The 15,803-nt window shown below is 45.2% G+C and overlaps 1 protein-coding gene across 1 annotated transcript in view; it reads left to right on the top strand.

Moving 5' to 3' along the window:
• The window catches only part of INSRR (insulin receptor related receptor), a 736,218-nt gene extending 734,561 nt beyond the window's left edge, over window positions 1-1,657 (top strand). Inside the window, exon 22 of the mRNA XM_086945015.1 lies at window positions 172-1,657. Coding sequence (XP_086801141.1) covers window positions 172-511 — 340 coding nt within the window. The 3' untranslated portion in view covers window positions 512-1,657. The remainder of the gene's footprint in view (window positions 1-171) is intronic.
• The last annotated feature ends 14,146 nt before the right edge of the window (window positions 1,658-15,803 follow it).

Below are 15,803 nucleotides of genomic sequence, written 5' to 3'. Positions count from 1 at the left end.
TCCAGGTTATTTTGTTAATGATGTTCATCAGATGTTGTGTTGTAGATGACTAGCAGGAGTAGCTTTAAGTTTTGTTAGACTTTAACCAATCATGACTTATACTAATGCAGTTTCTACAGAAATTGATTGTTTTAAAATTGCTCTCTAAAACATACTCCTTCCTTCTTGTAGGCATGAGCTGATGCGATGGTGCTGGCAGCAGAACCCAAAACAACGGCCATCTTTCATCCAGGTCCTGGAGAGCATCAAAGAAGAAATGCACTACAGTTTTCGCCGGCTCTCCTTCCTGCACAGTAGAAACCAAAAATGTCGAGATTCCACAGAGCTGTCTGATACTGAGACCGACCAACTAGAGCGCACCCTCTTGTCAGAGCCTTTATCTGCTAACTTTTCCCGCTTCCATGTCACTCCTGTGGTGGAAAATGGAGGCCCGCCTGGCATATCAGAAAAACAAACAGAACCCAGTAAGCCCAGGAACTGCGCTCACATGAACGGGAAAGTCAATCTCTGAAGTCTCATTGGCCACTTTTGGAATCCTTTTATGATTTTTTTAAAATGTTTTAAAGTAAGGAAATCTGAGTTTTGAGAAGCCCCTTGGCCCGTATTCGCCTGAAGTGGGCCAGCGAACAGTGTGACATTTGAATGAATGCAGAGTGTTTGCAGATACTCGTACAGTGACTATCTTCCTCTGGAATATACAATCACCATTAAATGTGGAAAACTGGAAGAGCAGCAGCTCTGTTGAGCCACAAAACTACATGAATGGAAAAACATTTGATAGCCTGAGTCGCCATATTGAGTGTGTAAGGAATTGCATTGAAGCCATGGACTCATTTTCTCAAATCAAGGTTGTAGGAGCCTAGTGTTTTTTTACGTGGTTCTAATATGTTGTCTGTACACAAAGGGCATATGGATAGCCCATTGTGGCGACAGAAGAGAAGTGCTTTTTTAAGTTTTTAGGAAAAAGCAAAGGCAGTGCTTTGGTGGCATCACACAGGTTTCTGCAGAGTCGTCTACATTCTGCTGCATTCAACAGAATTGCAGATGTAGCCTCAAATCTTTGAGGAAAAGCATGTCATGAAAAGTTTACCAACAAACCAAAAGGTGTGAAAGAAGATGACGCTGCAGTAATAAAGCAACTGTATATTAAAAGGGATGAAGACTGTAGAATTGGTAGAGATTCTTTGTTCCTATCTAATGAAAGGCAATGTTTTGATTCAGGGATGTTGTTCTTGCAGATTTGCATTCCTGTAGATGTGAGGTCGATTGCTTTTTATCAGAAGTCTCTGCCTTGTCAAGTTTCACTCTCTCTGAAAGGCTGTCTTGGCTCCTGGCCTCAGTTAAAGCTTACAGATTTCCCAATGTAGGCTTTGGTGGAATCCATTCAGATCTTTGGTGTTCCACTTACATGCTTCACTATCCTTGTTTGCTTTAATTACACTTTGTAAGAAGCTTAAGCTCTAGAAATAAAAATGCCTCCTCAGAGAATGCCCAATAAAGGAACCAAAACTTTCCTGAGTGCAAACCCTGACATTTTGGTGTGAAACATTACGCTTTAATCTTGTCATTGCCTTTGTTGTTTCTTAGTCAACAGTGTATTCATCCTATTGATATTGAAATAAATCAAGCACTACCCGTTGAGAAACTTATAACTCAATTGCACTTGTTTTACTTTATTATCAGGACGAGTAAAATCTGAAGTTTAGTCGCTACTGAGAGAGAATCAATCACTAAAATAGTAGCACGCTTTGGCAGGACAAATGGAACATACCTGTACTGAGGTGCTCATCATTTAAATATGTGTCCCCCATAATGCACTGATGATTTCGAATTACTCTGCCACTTAATGGAGGCTAGGTTAATTATTTTTGCTTTTTTTTAATTGGTCTTATTGCAAAACCCAAAATGGCAAATGAAGCACACGCACAAATGGTTGGAAAGACATTACAACATTTCTTTGCAGAGAAGGAGTGTTTTGGAATCTTTCTCCAAGAGCTTTTGTTGGCTTTCTTATGTATCTTGTATGTACGTTAAATATCTACTGCCCCCTAGGGATGGCGTAATCTGAGACTGAAACACAACTACACACCTCTATATATTTCAGCTCTCAGTCGTGAGAGAGGGGGTGGTGGGAAGAACATGGGGTTGTTGTTTCCTGTGGCGCGGCCTGGAGCTATAAGCGCTCACACAGCCAGAAGAAATGAGAAGGCAACTCCAGTATTAGTTTTGCTCTTTGACCTCGAGGTCCAGGCCTCAGGTCCTTTTAATGTCTTCCCAGTCACGTCATGGCCGATACCACTTGGGTCCTGACATGACGGGTTGCTCTACTTTCCCCACCTTCGTTACTTTGGAAAGTAGGACATTCCAATGTCACAAACACAACATTCCTCCTATACCCCAACAAAACAACATATAGAAATACAAAGCTCAAAACCATGCTATGGCCGGTATGACATTATAACATTTTCAGTCTTCATGGGCAAAAGCCTTCTTGTGTGATGCCGTTGTCATTACATGCATAATTAGGAAAACATTACTGAGGCACCGTAGTACCCTTGACCCTAGTAAACATGTTCAGACTAACACAAAATCTATCAACTTCTTGGAGTCTGCTGGTCGGAGACATAGGTCATATCTTGCTTGAAGACTGGGACAAGGTTCACTTCTTTCCCACTCATTCAAAGTTTGAGAAATCCCTGCACTTGAACATGCACTACTAGTGTCACTCATCTGATTCTCTGGAGACTCAGAGGGGTTGATTGGCCAGTGCTGCACATCAAAACCCCTCAGCAGTGACAGGGGGGATGAACAAATCCCATTTTGCAGACTTCTCATGTTGTCCTCATCCTCTGCAGAATCAGTTGTGGGAGACTCATCCCTAGAGCTCCAGTATCCAGGCTCAGGCTGTTGATAGAGCTTGAAGGAAGAAACATTCCTTAGCTTGTTTCTCCCCTCACTTCTTTTTTATTTTTTTTAAAGTTTGTATTCACATTTTTGACATTTAATACACTCCCCCCCCCCCCCCCCCCCCCCCCCCCCAAGACCAAGTTCATGATACAAATTCAGGTTAAACCAACAGCAATACAAAAAAAATCCAAGACTAATTAATTCATACATATTCTGTAAAGTGTGAAGCCCGAAGAGGAAATAAGAAACAGACAACATCACAAGCATATTTGAATATATTAATAGCTAGGCTTGAATTCAAGGTTCCTCTACTTCCTTCGAGATACCCCCTGCAGCTTACATATTGCCCCTAGGCGTGGGCTTGTATCCACTGTAGCAATGGTCCCCATATCTGCATGCCTCATTTTTTTTTTAGCCCTTTATTTTTATATATGACCACCTCCACTCTACAGATTGCGAGTTACCTAGCCCTCTATTGTGTGAAGGCCGGTGGTTGAGGGTCCAGCCATGAGGAGGCTATACACAGCCTGAGAGCCGCCATAGCTACAAAGATCAACCCCTGCTGGTGTATTGGCCTGTCGATTCCCGCCACTCCTAGTAATATTTCTTCAGAGGAAATAGTAATTACCCCAGTATTGGAACTTTCATAGATTCCCATGCTTTGTATCATTCCCCGTCGTCGGAATGGGAGTCTCGGTAACAAAAATACCATAGCTGTAGGTACAAAAGACAATGGAAAAAGGCCTAGGCCTCATTACCTTTTGTAGCATATCACCCTCTTTGTGTAAAAGAGACCAAACTTTGGCCTCAGCCAATCAGAAGTGCCTCACCACTTAGAACCTTCCTGAAGGAACCTCAGAGCCTCAGATTTTCTACCGCACGTTGTGCTAGGGAGTCTCCTTTGAGCTCTGCTCAACTTCTACTCTTCTAAAGGATTTCTTCAGGTTTTTTCTACAGGATTTTCATCAGGATCTTTCAGATTCTCTTCAGGATTGTTGCTGCCTGACAGGATGTCGGAAATTGAGAAGAAAAAAGCGCTTTTCAAGCCTTGTTCCTCCTGTGGCAAGAAAAGGCTTTTTGTGGAGGATAAGAATAAGGACTGCATTTATTGCCTCTATCCTGACCACCAAGTGGCTGCCTGTGCAATCTGTCGCTCTTTTTCTGCCAAGACCCTCCGGGACCGTGAGGGTAGGCTCCTGACATGGCTGCAAAGGCTTAAATCAAGGAAGGATACTGTCTCCAGTGACAGTGAAGATGCTGGATCGATGGCTTCTACTAGAAGGTCAGTGAAAAGGGGTAGGGGTTCCCCTTCTTCTTCTGTGGGACGATCTTCTAAGGCCTCAAAAAAGACCCCCAGTGAGTCTGAGAGCCCAGGTCCCAACAAATCTCCTCACGGAAGTGTAAAGGAGAGGGATGGACCTTCTACGCAGTCTACAGGTGCGAAGACTTCCACAGCCTTCAAAACACCTTCAGGCCAGTCTTCTGAGAGGACTTCTAGGTCCTCGACGACGAAGACGTCGACAGCGGGAGGCCCGTCGACTAGAACATCGAAGGCTCCGTCGACTAAAGGCGCCGACGACGAAGGTACCAGCTTCACAGGTGTCGACAAAGGAGCCGTCAACGACGAAAACCCCGTCGACGCCCAAAGTCCAGTCGACGACGAAGGCCCCGTCGACGTCGAAGGCCCCGTCGATGACGAAAGCCCCGTCGACGACGATGACAACAATGACGACGAGAGTCCAGTCGACGGTGATGACGGCGGTGTCGACGACTGCGGTCTCGTCGACGAGGGCGTCGACGACTACTACGGTGACTATGACGACGGCTGGTGTGTCGACAGTTTCGTCGTCGACGACGTCCACGACCCCTATCTCGACGGCCTATATACAACTGTCGACTACGGAACCCACGATCTTGTCCACAGAAAAGCGTATCACCATTTCTGTGACGCGGATCACACCGGAGATGACCTCTCCAAGGACAGTGTCCCCTCTGCTACCAACAATGCTCCTGCAAGAGGGACAATCAGAGGAAGATGACCAAGATGCATATAGCTATGCCAATAGTCCTTCGCAACTATTTGTCAAATGCCAGGACACTGACTCAGAGGGCGAATACACCCACGAGGAACATGGTCATAGTCAACAGCAACAGCAGCAATCTGACCAGGAAATGGTTTCAGTGCCAACATCTTTCCTACAGGATCTACATAGGATGCTACAGGACTATAAGTCTAAGGCCAGTAGACCTTTGCCAAATACATCAACGCCTGCTACACCTTCAAGGGTTCAGGCGTCATTGGTGCCACCTACTCTCTCGGCTCCAACCTCTCCACAGCCTCAAGCAGCCGTCCCTCAGGATTCCTCTGGGTTACCAAGATCACATGATGTTGATGAATCCTCGGATGAGGATCAGCAGTCGGATCACGTCTCTAATCCCGACACGGAATATGATGAGTACGTTATTGACAATCCCGCATCACCAAATCCGGACCCGGCGGACTCCCCGCCAGCGGATATTGGAGGTTTCCATCAGCTAATGGAGAGAGCGGCGGCAAGATTTAAATTAGCAATGCCTAAAGTCACCACAGATTGTTTTTTATATGACTTTAAAGAACCCTTTCGAAAGACTGCCAGGTCTATTCCAATCGTGGATCACCTATGGAAAGAGGGCATAAAGACCATGACACACCCGGCGACGGTGGTGCCGGTCTGGAAAAGAAGTACAAAGCGACCGATGATGCCCCAGCGGCCTTGACAGGTCATCCAAGACCAGACTCTGTGATCTCGCAGGCAGCGCAGAGGAAATCGCGCAACCCTTCAGCGCCGCTGACTACTCCTCCGGACAAGGAAGGACGGAGGTTAGATAACGTGGGGAAAAGATTCTCAGCTATGGCAAGTTTGCTGGTGCGGGCAGCTAATGCCTTAGCCATCCTGGGTAGGTACGACCGTCAGCTCTGGTGCGATGTCTCCCCGTACCTTGACCAACTGCCTCCTGAATCTGTCGGAGGCAAAGAAAGTTTTGCAGGAGGGAGAAGCGACGTCGATGGAAATCATCGATTGTGCAATGGATATTGCGACTACGGCATTTCGTTCACTGGCTGGAGCAGCAGTGCTCCGTCGCCAAGGGTGGCTTAAGGCTACTTGGTTCCGACCAGAGGTCCAGAATAAAGTATTGGATCTCCCCTTTGATGGAGAAGCTCTATTCGGCAAACTCATTGACGACACCCTGCAAGATATTAAAAAAGACACAGAGACCGCTAGGTCTTTAGGAACACTTCAGTACAGGAAGTCCCCCTTCAAGGGCTCCAGAGGCAGGGGTGGTACTTATAGAGGATCCTTCCAGCAACAGCGTTAATCCAACACAGGATCCAGTTCCCAGCAGCACCGCCAATCTTACCAACAGCGGCAGGGCCAGTCTACCAACTACTCCAGGCCTTTCGGTAAAGGAAAGCAGGGTGCGCGAGGACGAGATTCGTCCAAGCGCCAATAGCGGCCTCCTGGCTCTTCCTACTGGACCCTCCTCCAGGAAGTCATCAGTTGGAGGCAGGGTCAACAAATACCTTCACAACTGGTCCCTAATAACATCGGACCGTTGGGTGCTCAACATCATTCGGAAAGGGCATACCTTAGAGTTCACTCAAGTTCCGCCACCCAAGCCCCCGGCAGCCACTCCTTCAAAACACCAGCGTCTTCTTTGGCTCGAAGTTCAACAAATGCTCCAAAAAGGGGCAATAGAGCCAGTCCCATCGAACCAAAGAAACCAGGGATTTTATTCCAGGTTCTTCCTGGTGAAGAAAACGCTCGACAAGTGGCGCCCCATTTTAGACCTCAGGGGGCTAAACACCTATCTCATTTCTCTGTCCTTCAGGATGGTGTCCCTCCAGGACATCTTGAAGCTAATCAACCCGGGGGATTACATGGCCACACTCGATCTCGAAGATGCCTATTTTCATGTTCCGATTCACCCAGCGCACAGAAGGTTTCTGCGATTCACAGTAGCCAAGAGCCATTACCAATTCAGGGTTTTACCCTTTGGACTCCGCTCAGCCCCAAGAATATTCACGAAGGTGCTGGCTCCAGTAGCAGCTTTCCTGCGGAGGCACAAGTTTCAAGTCTTCCCCTATCTGGACGACTGGTTACTGAAAGCTCCGTCCAGAGAGGCAGCGCTACAGGCGGTTCAAGCATGTACCAATTTATTCCAAAACCTGGGTCTCACTCTACACGACGAGAAATCTTGCCAGATCCCGTCTTCTGGGAGCCATCTTGGACTCAAGGCTTTCACGAGCATTTCCTACTCTGGAAAGGAGGCACAAATTACAGACGATGGCCCAAGACTTACAAACAAAAAAGTCTCTTTCAGTTCGCCGCTACAAGTCTCTGCTGAGAGTAATATCATCGTGTATTCCACTGATCCCCCATTGTAGACTGAGGATGCGTCCCTTACAGGAACAACTGGACAATCAATGGCGGCAAGTCCACGGTTCCTTCGACGACAGAGTGGCTATCACTCCGGAGATGAAGACTGCGGCCCTATGGTGGACAGACCTAGACAACTTGTCCCAAGGCCTATCCTTCGCAAGCGACCCGTCTCCACAAGTGATAACGACGGACGCGTCGTTGGAAGGTTGGGGAGCAGTACTACAGGACCTTCATGTCAGTGGTCATTGGTCACCCCAGGAAAAATGCCTCCACATCAACCTGTTGGAACTCAGGGCGATATGTCTGGCTCTGCAAGCGTTTCTTCCTCGCCTGGAAGGTTCACAAGTGCTTATCAGGACGGACAACACCACGGCCATGCACTATGTGAACAAGGAAGGAGGGACCAGATCGAGCCCATTGTCACAAGAGGCCGAGCAGGTTTGGGAATGGGCGATCCGACACAAGATGTCCCTGATGGCACAACACTTGCCGGGCGTCCTCAACGAAAACGCCGACAGACTGAGCAGGTCATCCTCGGTCAGCCACGAATGGGAGTTGAATCAGGACGTCTTGGAACAAGTCTTCAGCCGGTGGGGAAGACCGGACATCGACCTGTTTGCCACCCCGACCAACAAAAAATGCCGGTCTTACGCAAGCAGGCTTCCCCATCCAAATTCTCTGGGAAATGCCCTTTCGATACCCTGGTCGAAGACATTTGTCTACGCTTTTCCTCCCATTCCTCTGATACCACGACTAATCAGGAAATTCAAGGTGGAACCGTGCAGGATGATCCTGATAGCCCCGGCTTGGCCGAGGCAGTTCTGGTTCACGGAGCTCCATCTGTTGTCGATTGCTCCTCCTTTACCTCTCCAAATTCTGCCGGATCTTCTCACGATGTCCGAAGGACAGATTTTGCATCCAGACCCTCAGTCCTTACACCTGACTGCATGGCTCCTGAGCAGCGAGAATTTATGAACCTGCCATCATCAAACGAGGTTAGAGAAGTTTTGTCCCAAGCAAGGGCCCCTTCCACTAACAAAACTTACCGCCTTAAGTGGAAAAGATTCTGTTGTTGGTGTCGACAGCAACACATTGATCCATTCAATTCCAAACCTCATCATGTCCTCCCTTACCTACTGTCCTTGGCCAAGTCTGGTCTAGCCCATTCATCAATTAAGGTCCATTTGGCTGCTTTGTCACGATTCAGAAGGGCAGAATCTGGGCCTTCATTATGGTCTTCGAGAATAATCAAACAATTTCTTAAGGGCCTGTTCAGGGTCTATCCACCGGTGAGACCGCCTCCTCCAACATGGCATTTGAATCTGGTCCTTTCTCAGCTCATGAAGGACCCTTTTGAACCAGTCCATCGTTCTGACATCAAATACCTTTCGTAGAAATTGGCTCTTCTCCTCGCTCTCACGTCGGCTCGGCGTGTAGGGGAGTTACAGGCCTTGACCATTCAAGAACCTTTCCTTCAATTCAAGAGGAACACTGTCATCATGAGGACTAACCCTAGGTTCATGCCAAAGGTTCCCTCGGATTTCCATTTGAATGAACCGGTCATTCTGAAAACATTTTTTCCTCAGCCTTCCACACCAGCGGAAAAAGCATTGCATTCGTTGGATGTGCAACGATGCTTGAAGTTTTACTTACAACGTACTAAGGATTTTCGAAAATCTACTCAACTGTTTGTGGCCTTCGGGGGACCGAGTAAAGGCCTCCCACTATCCAAACAGGGTGTTTCAAGGTGGATCACAAGCGCTATATTACATTGTCACAGTAAACCTCTGACTGGAAAGATTCGAGCGCATTCCACAAGATCTGTGGCTTCCTCCACAGCACTCTTCGCAGGGGTGCAAATTAAGGATATCTGCAGAGCTGCTACCTGGAGCAGCGTCCACACCTTTACCAAGCATTACTGCTTGGAATCTCTGAAACAGGATGATGCAGCAGTAGGACAAGCTGTCCTGAGGAACCTCTTCCACTAATGGTGAGCTTTCCTTTCTTCCCACCTTCCATTTTTTCACATTTTGTATCTAATGTGATGTTATCTACTGATATTATTTACAATGCAAAATGTGATTATCTTGCCAACTGCTTACTACTCTGATACAAAGCATGGGAATCTATGAAAGTTCCAATACTGGGGTAAGAAAACAAGTTACTTACCTGTAACTTTAGTTCCCCAGTATTGGTAACTTTCATAGATTCCCATGCGCCCACCCACCTCCCCGGGGAAAGCTCAGCCTACAGCACAGATGGTGTCTCAGTACACAACGGCTACGAAAATCTGAGGCTCTGAGGTTCCTTCAGGAAGGTTCTAAGTAGTGAGGCACTTCTGATTGGTTGAGGCCAAAGTTTGGTCTCTTTTACACAAAGAGGGTGATATGCTACAAAAGGTAATGAGGCCTAGGCCTTTTTCCATTGTCTTTTGTACCTACAGCTATGGTATTTTTGTTACCGAGACTCCCATTCCGACGACGGGGAATGATACAAAGCATGGGAATCTATGAAAGTTACCAATACTGGGGAACTAAAGTTACAGGTAAGTAACTTGTTTTCTTCCTGAATGGAATATCTCAGATAGAAAGTTAGATATATCTATCCTCAGATTAGTAAGTGCCGAGCAAGTGGCAAAGATATGAATGATATCGGCTTCAGCCAGTGAGAAGCGTGGGCAAGTAGTTACACGTCCAGTGGCCCATTTGGCAATTTTATAGGGGGTGTAATATAGGGCGAAGAATGTTTTATAAAATTGTGCTTGCAATTTAATTCACATTGTGAGAGCTCCAGTGCACGTGCAGGGGTTACTACCTGCACCGATAGATTAAACTGCCACCTAGCATAATGCTTATCTAAATTGTCTGGTAAAGTGCTATTAAAATTCTTGTAAATTTCCCCTATTTTAGGCGTTGTTTCCATAAACAAATTATCTATAGCTGCATTAGTTTGAAATTTAACTCGCCCCACATTTTCCTTGACAAAAAAATCCCTAATCTGTAAATATTTAAAGAAATCCCTATTGCTGATGTTATAGTCGGTAGGAAGCTCTGAGAAGCTTTTCAACCGATTTGCGGTAAGAAAACAGCCCAGCTGGCTAATCCCTGTCCCGATCCACCTAGACATGCATCCATCCTGGAAAATCCCTGGAAGATCGGTATTACCACTAACAGGGGTATAGCAAGAGTAACGTCCCAGCCCTAACAGTTTGTGGATATTGATCCATACTTTACAAATGCTGGAGATAGTCTTAAGTTTTGTTTTCTTAAAATAATGGTCATTGACATAGCGCCATAAGCACCCATTGCTTCTATCCCCCAGTATCATTTCCTGTGGGGTTGGGATTGGGAGGTTACTAGGTTCATTAGTTATCAGATTCACACAATATTTGGCCACCGTTGCCCAGTAGTAAATCCTAATGTTTGGCATAGCTAGCCCCCCTCTTTCTTTCGGTAGCATAATCCATTTGAGAGCCCTCCAAGGTCTCTTGAACCCCCATATAAATCTAGAAAACAAAGTTTCAATATTTTTAAAGTATTGCAGAGAGAACTCAAGACAAATTGTTCTAAAAAAAATTAAAAAACCTAGGTAAGAACAGCATTTTAATCTTATTGCACCTGCCGCCAATAGTCAGATGTAAATTATCCAGTCTAACCAGTTCTTTTCTGGTGCGCCCTATTAATGGGTCGAGATTTATCTGCACAATTTTATGTACCTTGAAGCTTATACTGACACCAAGATAAACAGCATTCTCTACTACTCTTTTATCCCCCATCTCTATTTTATCATTGATAACAATCTGAGTTTTCCCTGTATTAAATTTATATTACCGAATCGTAGCGCCTCTTCCTTGACAATCTTAATAACCTTGTTAGGGTCAGTGGTGACTAAGGCTATATCGTCCGCGTAAGTTAGGACTTTTGTTTTATAGTTATTGATAATAATAGGTGGCACAAGAAGATGGTTTTCAAGTTTGCGGATAAAATGATCGATATACACCGCAAATAAGCGAGGCGAGCAGGGGCACCCTTGTCTGGTTCCCCTCTTGATCATAAAACTCTCGGACATAGTCCCATTTATCGCTACGCTAGCGCTCGGGTTGACATAGAGTCCTTGGATGGCCTTAATAAATCCATTAGTTACTCCACGGTTTGACATAGCTGCCCATAAAAACTTCCAGGAGACCCTATCAAACGCTTTTTCCGCGTCCAGTAAGAAAAGGGCCATAGGGTCTCCTGTTGTCTCTGCCTAGTCAAATAGAGAAATCACTCTCTGTACATGATGGGTTGTCGATTTACCGGGGATAAACCCGTGTTGACGGGTTGACACAATGTTATGGATTATCGGTGCCAGTCGCCCCGCAAGGAGTTTGGAGTAAATCTTTGAGTCACCATTAATCAATGTTATAGGGCGATAGGAGCCCATTTCCAAGGGGTTTTTATTTTTCTTCAGAAAGATCATAATCTTTGCAGCGGACCAAGATGGAGGTGGGTTCCCGCCCTGGAGTATGGATTTGAAGAGCTCCATCAAAATTGTTTTAAGTTGTTCTGCAAATTCTACAAAAAACTCTGTAGGAATCCCATCCACCCCAGCTGCTTTGCCAGCTGTCAATGATTTCAAGGATAGTAATATTTCATCCCAGCTAAGGGGGGAATCCAATCCATCTTGATCCTCTTGCTCCAGGCGCACACTCAAGTCTTGAGCTAGATATTCCCCCGGGTCCTCTTGATCCTTTACCGGTTCCTTATACAATTCTAAATAATACCTTTGAAAAGCCGGTCTAATTTCAGACACCTCTAATCTCAGCACGGCATCACTATCTTTAATAGACTTAATCATATTACCAGTCATCTCCTTCCTTGTGCGCACTGCTAGCTGTTGCCCCACTTGTTCACTAAGTTCAAACGATTTTTCTTTGTAAATCATAGCTTTGGTGATGGCTTTCTCCGTAAAGATCTCGGATATCCTGTTTCTAGCGATGGCTACTTGCGCTAATTCATCCGTAACCTGACCTGTTTGTACGGCGATGATCAAGTCTGCCTCCGCTCTATTCAAGTTCTGTTGTAACGTGGCTAACTGCTGTTTACCTTTTCTATTTGTCCTGACTGAAAATTGCAGTGTCTCCCCTCTAACACCGGCCTTCATTGTATCCCATACTACCTCAATAGGAGTGCTACCCAGGTTTATTTCCAAAAAAGATGGTATTTAGCAAAAAGAAATCCTTTCTGTGTATTGATCTTTCTTTTGGTGACCAAAAAGGCCTACCTATTCAAATCATTACCAGTGTTGTAATTATGGTATTTTCAAAGGTATATTCCTATAGATAATCGTACTCCACACTAGAAAATCGTTGTCTTACTCTCAAAAAGTTTATTTGGCAGAAACATTTATATTAAAACCATTGTTTTTAAAATTACAGACAATTAGTATCATGATTTGGGTGCTCTGGTACAATCTTAAATGCTAGCTAACAATTCCGTTTTACGGTGTCTACCTCAGAGTCACTCCACATTAAAAAGATCATGCATATTTATGCTCACAAAATAAATACAAAATACATATGCAACATATACTTTTAAGAGTCCCACTGTCGACGAGTTTCGGTGCGTAGGTTACAATTATGGCACCTTCCTCAGGACGGACGAGTTTAAAACCACAAGATAATTTTACTTCTTTTTGAAGTATAGGGATTAGAGTCCTTGTATTGATTTCCAGGACAGCTGTATCTCCTTATGTAGTTACGAATAGGTTCTTTCACTATGAGGTCTTTTTGGATCATTGACTTTCATAGGGTTCTTAATGACACGTGGTTAAATGATGTCTATCAAGCAGGTACATGGTTACTGATGAACACCGTCTAGGTTGGGTTGTTTTGCCGTGCCAATGACTTTTGCGTCAAGTGCTGGCAATCAGGCTGTTCTTTATTTCACCTTTTTGAGAGGTATCTTTGTACCAGTTTCAGGCTATATTGTCCCTTTCCGCCTGATCTGCCGCGTTCTCTCCTTTTCATAAGGCGCTGTAATTGTGCACTGAGGATGGGGGGATATTTTCTGTGCAGTCCTCTCCCAACCATTACAGACGGATGCTCGGCGAACCTGTTCCTCACGGCTTCCTGCTTTTTGCTAAATACTTGATACCCAGTCCTTTCTGGTCCTTGGGTAACTCTCTATTTTTTGGAGATCAAAAAAGATGGTAACCACTCTCTCATATGTCGGCAGTACTCCTCATTTCTTAAAAAAGCTCTTTCAAAGGTCCAGGATCTTATAGTGGGAGTGCCGCTGCTGCATGCTATATTTAGTTCTAATGGGTTACGATCTGATAGTACCCTCTGGAGCTTCCTTACGGTGCAACTGTCCCTGATTGAATTTGAGATGAGTATGTAATCCAGCCGGGCATGACGTGAGTGAGGGTGAGAAAAGTAAGTGTATCCATGATCCCCGGGGTGCCCCAATAGCCATCCATCCGTCAGGCCATGTAACTCGCAAAGATCTTTAAAAGCCCTAAAAACTTTAGGTTTCCTCCCTTGGTATTTAAATTCGGGGCCCAGAGTCCAATCCCCTGGTAGGTGGAGGTTGAGGTCGCCACATACAATTAGTGGTAAGGACCAATGTACCAGCTCATTGGAGATACTCAGCAGAATATGTGGGTCATCCCCCACATTTCCATAGACTGTACATACGGTCACTATGTTTTGCCCATTATTGTAGTGGCACTCTGTAATGGCCCATCTTCCAAATTTGTCTGCAAGTGATCGAATAAATTGTAAGCCTCCCCCTTTCGCAAGGATGGCCACCCCCTTTGTTCGAGTTCCCTGTGTGGAAGCGGTTATGAGTTGGTACCCTAATGATTTTAACAAATGTTGTTGTCTCCCCTCTATATGCGCCTCCTGTAAGCAGACTATGTTGGCCTCCATAGCATGCAGTCCTTCCACTACCGTTTGCCTCTTTTTTAAGTCATTGAGTCCACAAATATTTAATGAAACAATTCTTAATCTAGCCATCCCTCTTGTTTACCTTTCTTTTCTTTGAGTTGTAGCTTTGATTGTTTTTTTTTAGCCCATTTCCAGACCCTGCATCTAACCTCCTGAGTGTGTATCATCCCTTGGTCTTCCCCCCTTCCTTCCCTTCCCTCCCTTCCTCCCCCTTGACCCCCCCCTTACCACCCAATGAGGCATCCTGGGTCCCAGAGTACCCAGGCGTGGGCGTCCGTATAATCAATACGCTTCAGCTCACCCTGTGGTCTGGCCATAAATTCGCTAAAGATGCGGATTGGAGGGCGGTGGACGCTCATTTGTAAAATCAGCCATTTTGCTATACATTCAGTCATGACCAAATATTAATATCATATTTGATTAGCAAGCTTTAACAGTTACCACCCCGCCGCCCCTCCAGATTGTGTCCCATATTTTTACAAGTTTGTGGTTCTAGACTGTTTACATATTTGCACTGCAGTGTCAGTGTCTTAGTATTTCTACTTTTTCTTATGATTTAAAGATTTTTACTTTTTGCCATTATTTAGTTTTCCTGTCTCTGAGATTTCCTTCAAGTAAGTCTCTGCCTGGATTTCGCTTGTGAAGCTTCTTGTTGTTCCCCTGAAGCTTATTTTTAGGTGAGCTGGATTTTGCAGGAAAACTGTTGCTCCGATTTTTTCGAAGGGAATGAAAAGTTGTTGCATTCTCCACCTGCGTTCTACAGTTGCATGGCAAAATCCGGTCTAACAAAGAACATGAATCCCTTGTGTTCGCTTTTGCTTGTAGGCCTAGCCAGGTCATAAATAGCTTCTCGTAGGAGGAAGTTCCCAAAGTGAACCAACATGGCCCTAGGATATTGAGGTGGCTTGTCAGAGCGTTTCGGTAGCGTTAAAGGAAAGCGATGGGCATGATGTATTTCCCTGTCCATTTCCCAAGATTTGTGTTCCAGGAATGCTGATTTAAGAAGGCTGGACATTAAGCTCCTTGAATTGTTTCCTTCTGCGCCTTCGGGAATCCCAAGAAAACGCAGATTGTTTCTCCTGGCTCGGTTTTCTTGGTCTTCGACCTTTAACATTAAGTCTTTATAATGCTGTCTTGTGTCTTTTCCTTAGTTTGAAGCTTGCCAACATCAGACTCTAAATTTTCTGTGCGTACTTCTACAGAGACCATTCTGTCCAAAATCCCAGAGCAGGTGTTACCCACTTTGTTAATAGCTCCTTCCAGTTTTTGAATAGCTGCATGGTTCCTTTGACTCTCCTTTTTTACATATTTGTGGAAGATCTTAATAGAGCTGAAGACTTCCCTCAGTGACTGCTCTATAGTCTGTCCCATGCCACTTCCATTTCTGTTTTTCCTTTGGCCCCCCTCTAGGATTCATCCATAATACTCTGATTACATTCTAGTTCAACAGTTGATTTTGAGTTGGAATTTTTTCGTATTAGTTTGGTTCTTCCTGTGGCTTGATCCGTGTTGCTCCCTGGGTCCGTAGTTTCTTCGTATATTAA

The sequence above is a fragment of the Lissotriton vulgaris genome, chromosome 12 (genome assembly GCF_964263255.1).
Source record: "Lissotriton vulgaris chromosome 12, aLisVul1.2, whole genome shotgun sequence".
NCBI classification, from domain to species: Eukaryota; Metazoa; Chordata; class Amphibia; order Caudata; family Salamandridae; genus Lissotriton; species Lissotriton vulgaris.
The sequence above is the reverse complement of the archived record's forward strand: the minus strand, read 5'-3'. Positions and strand labels throughout refer to the sequence as shown.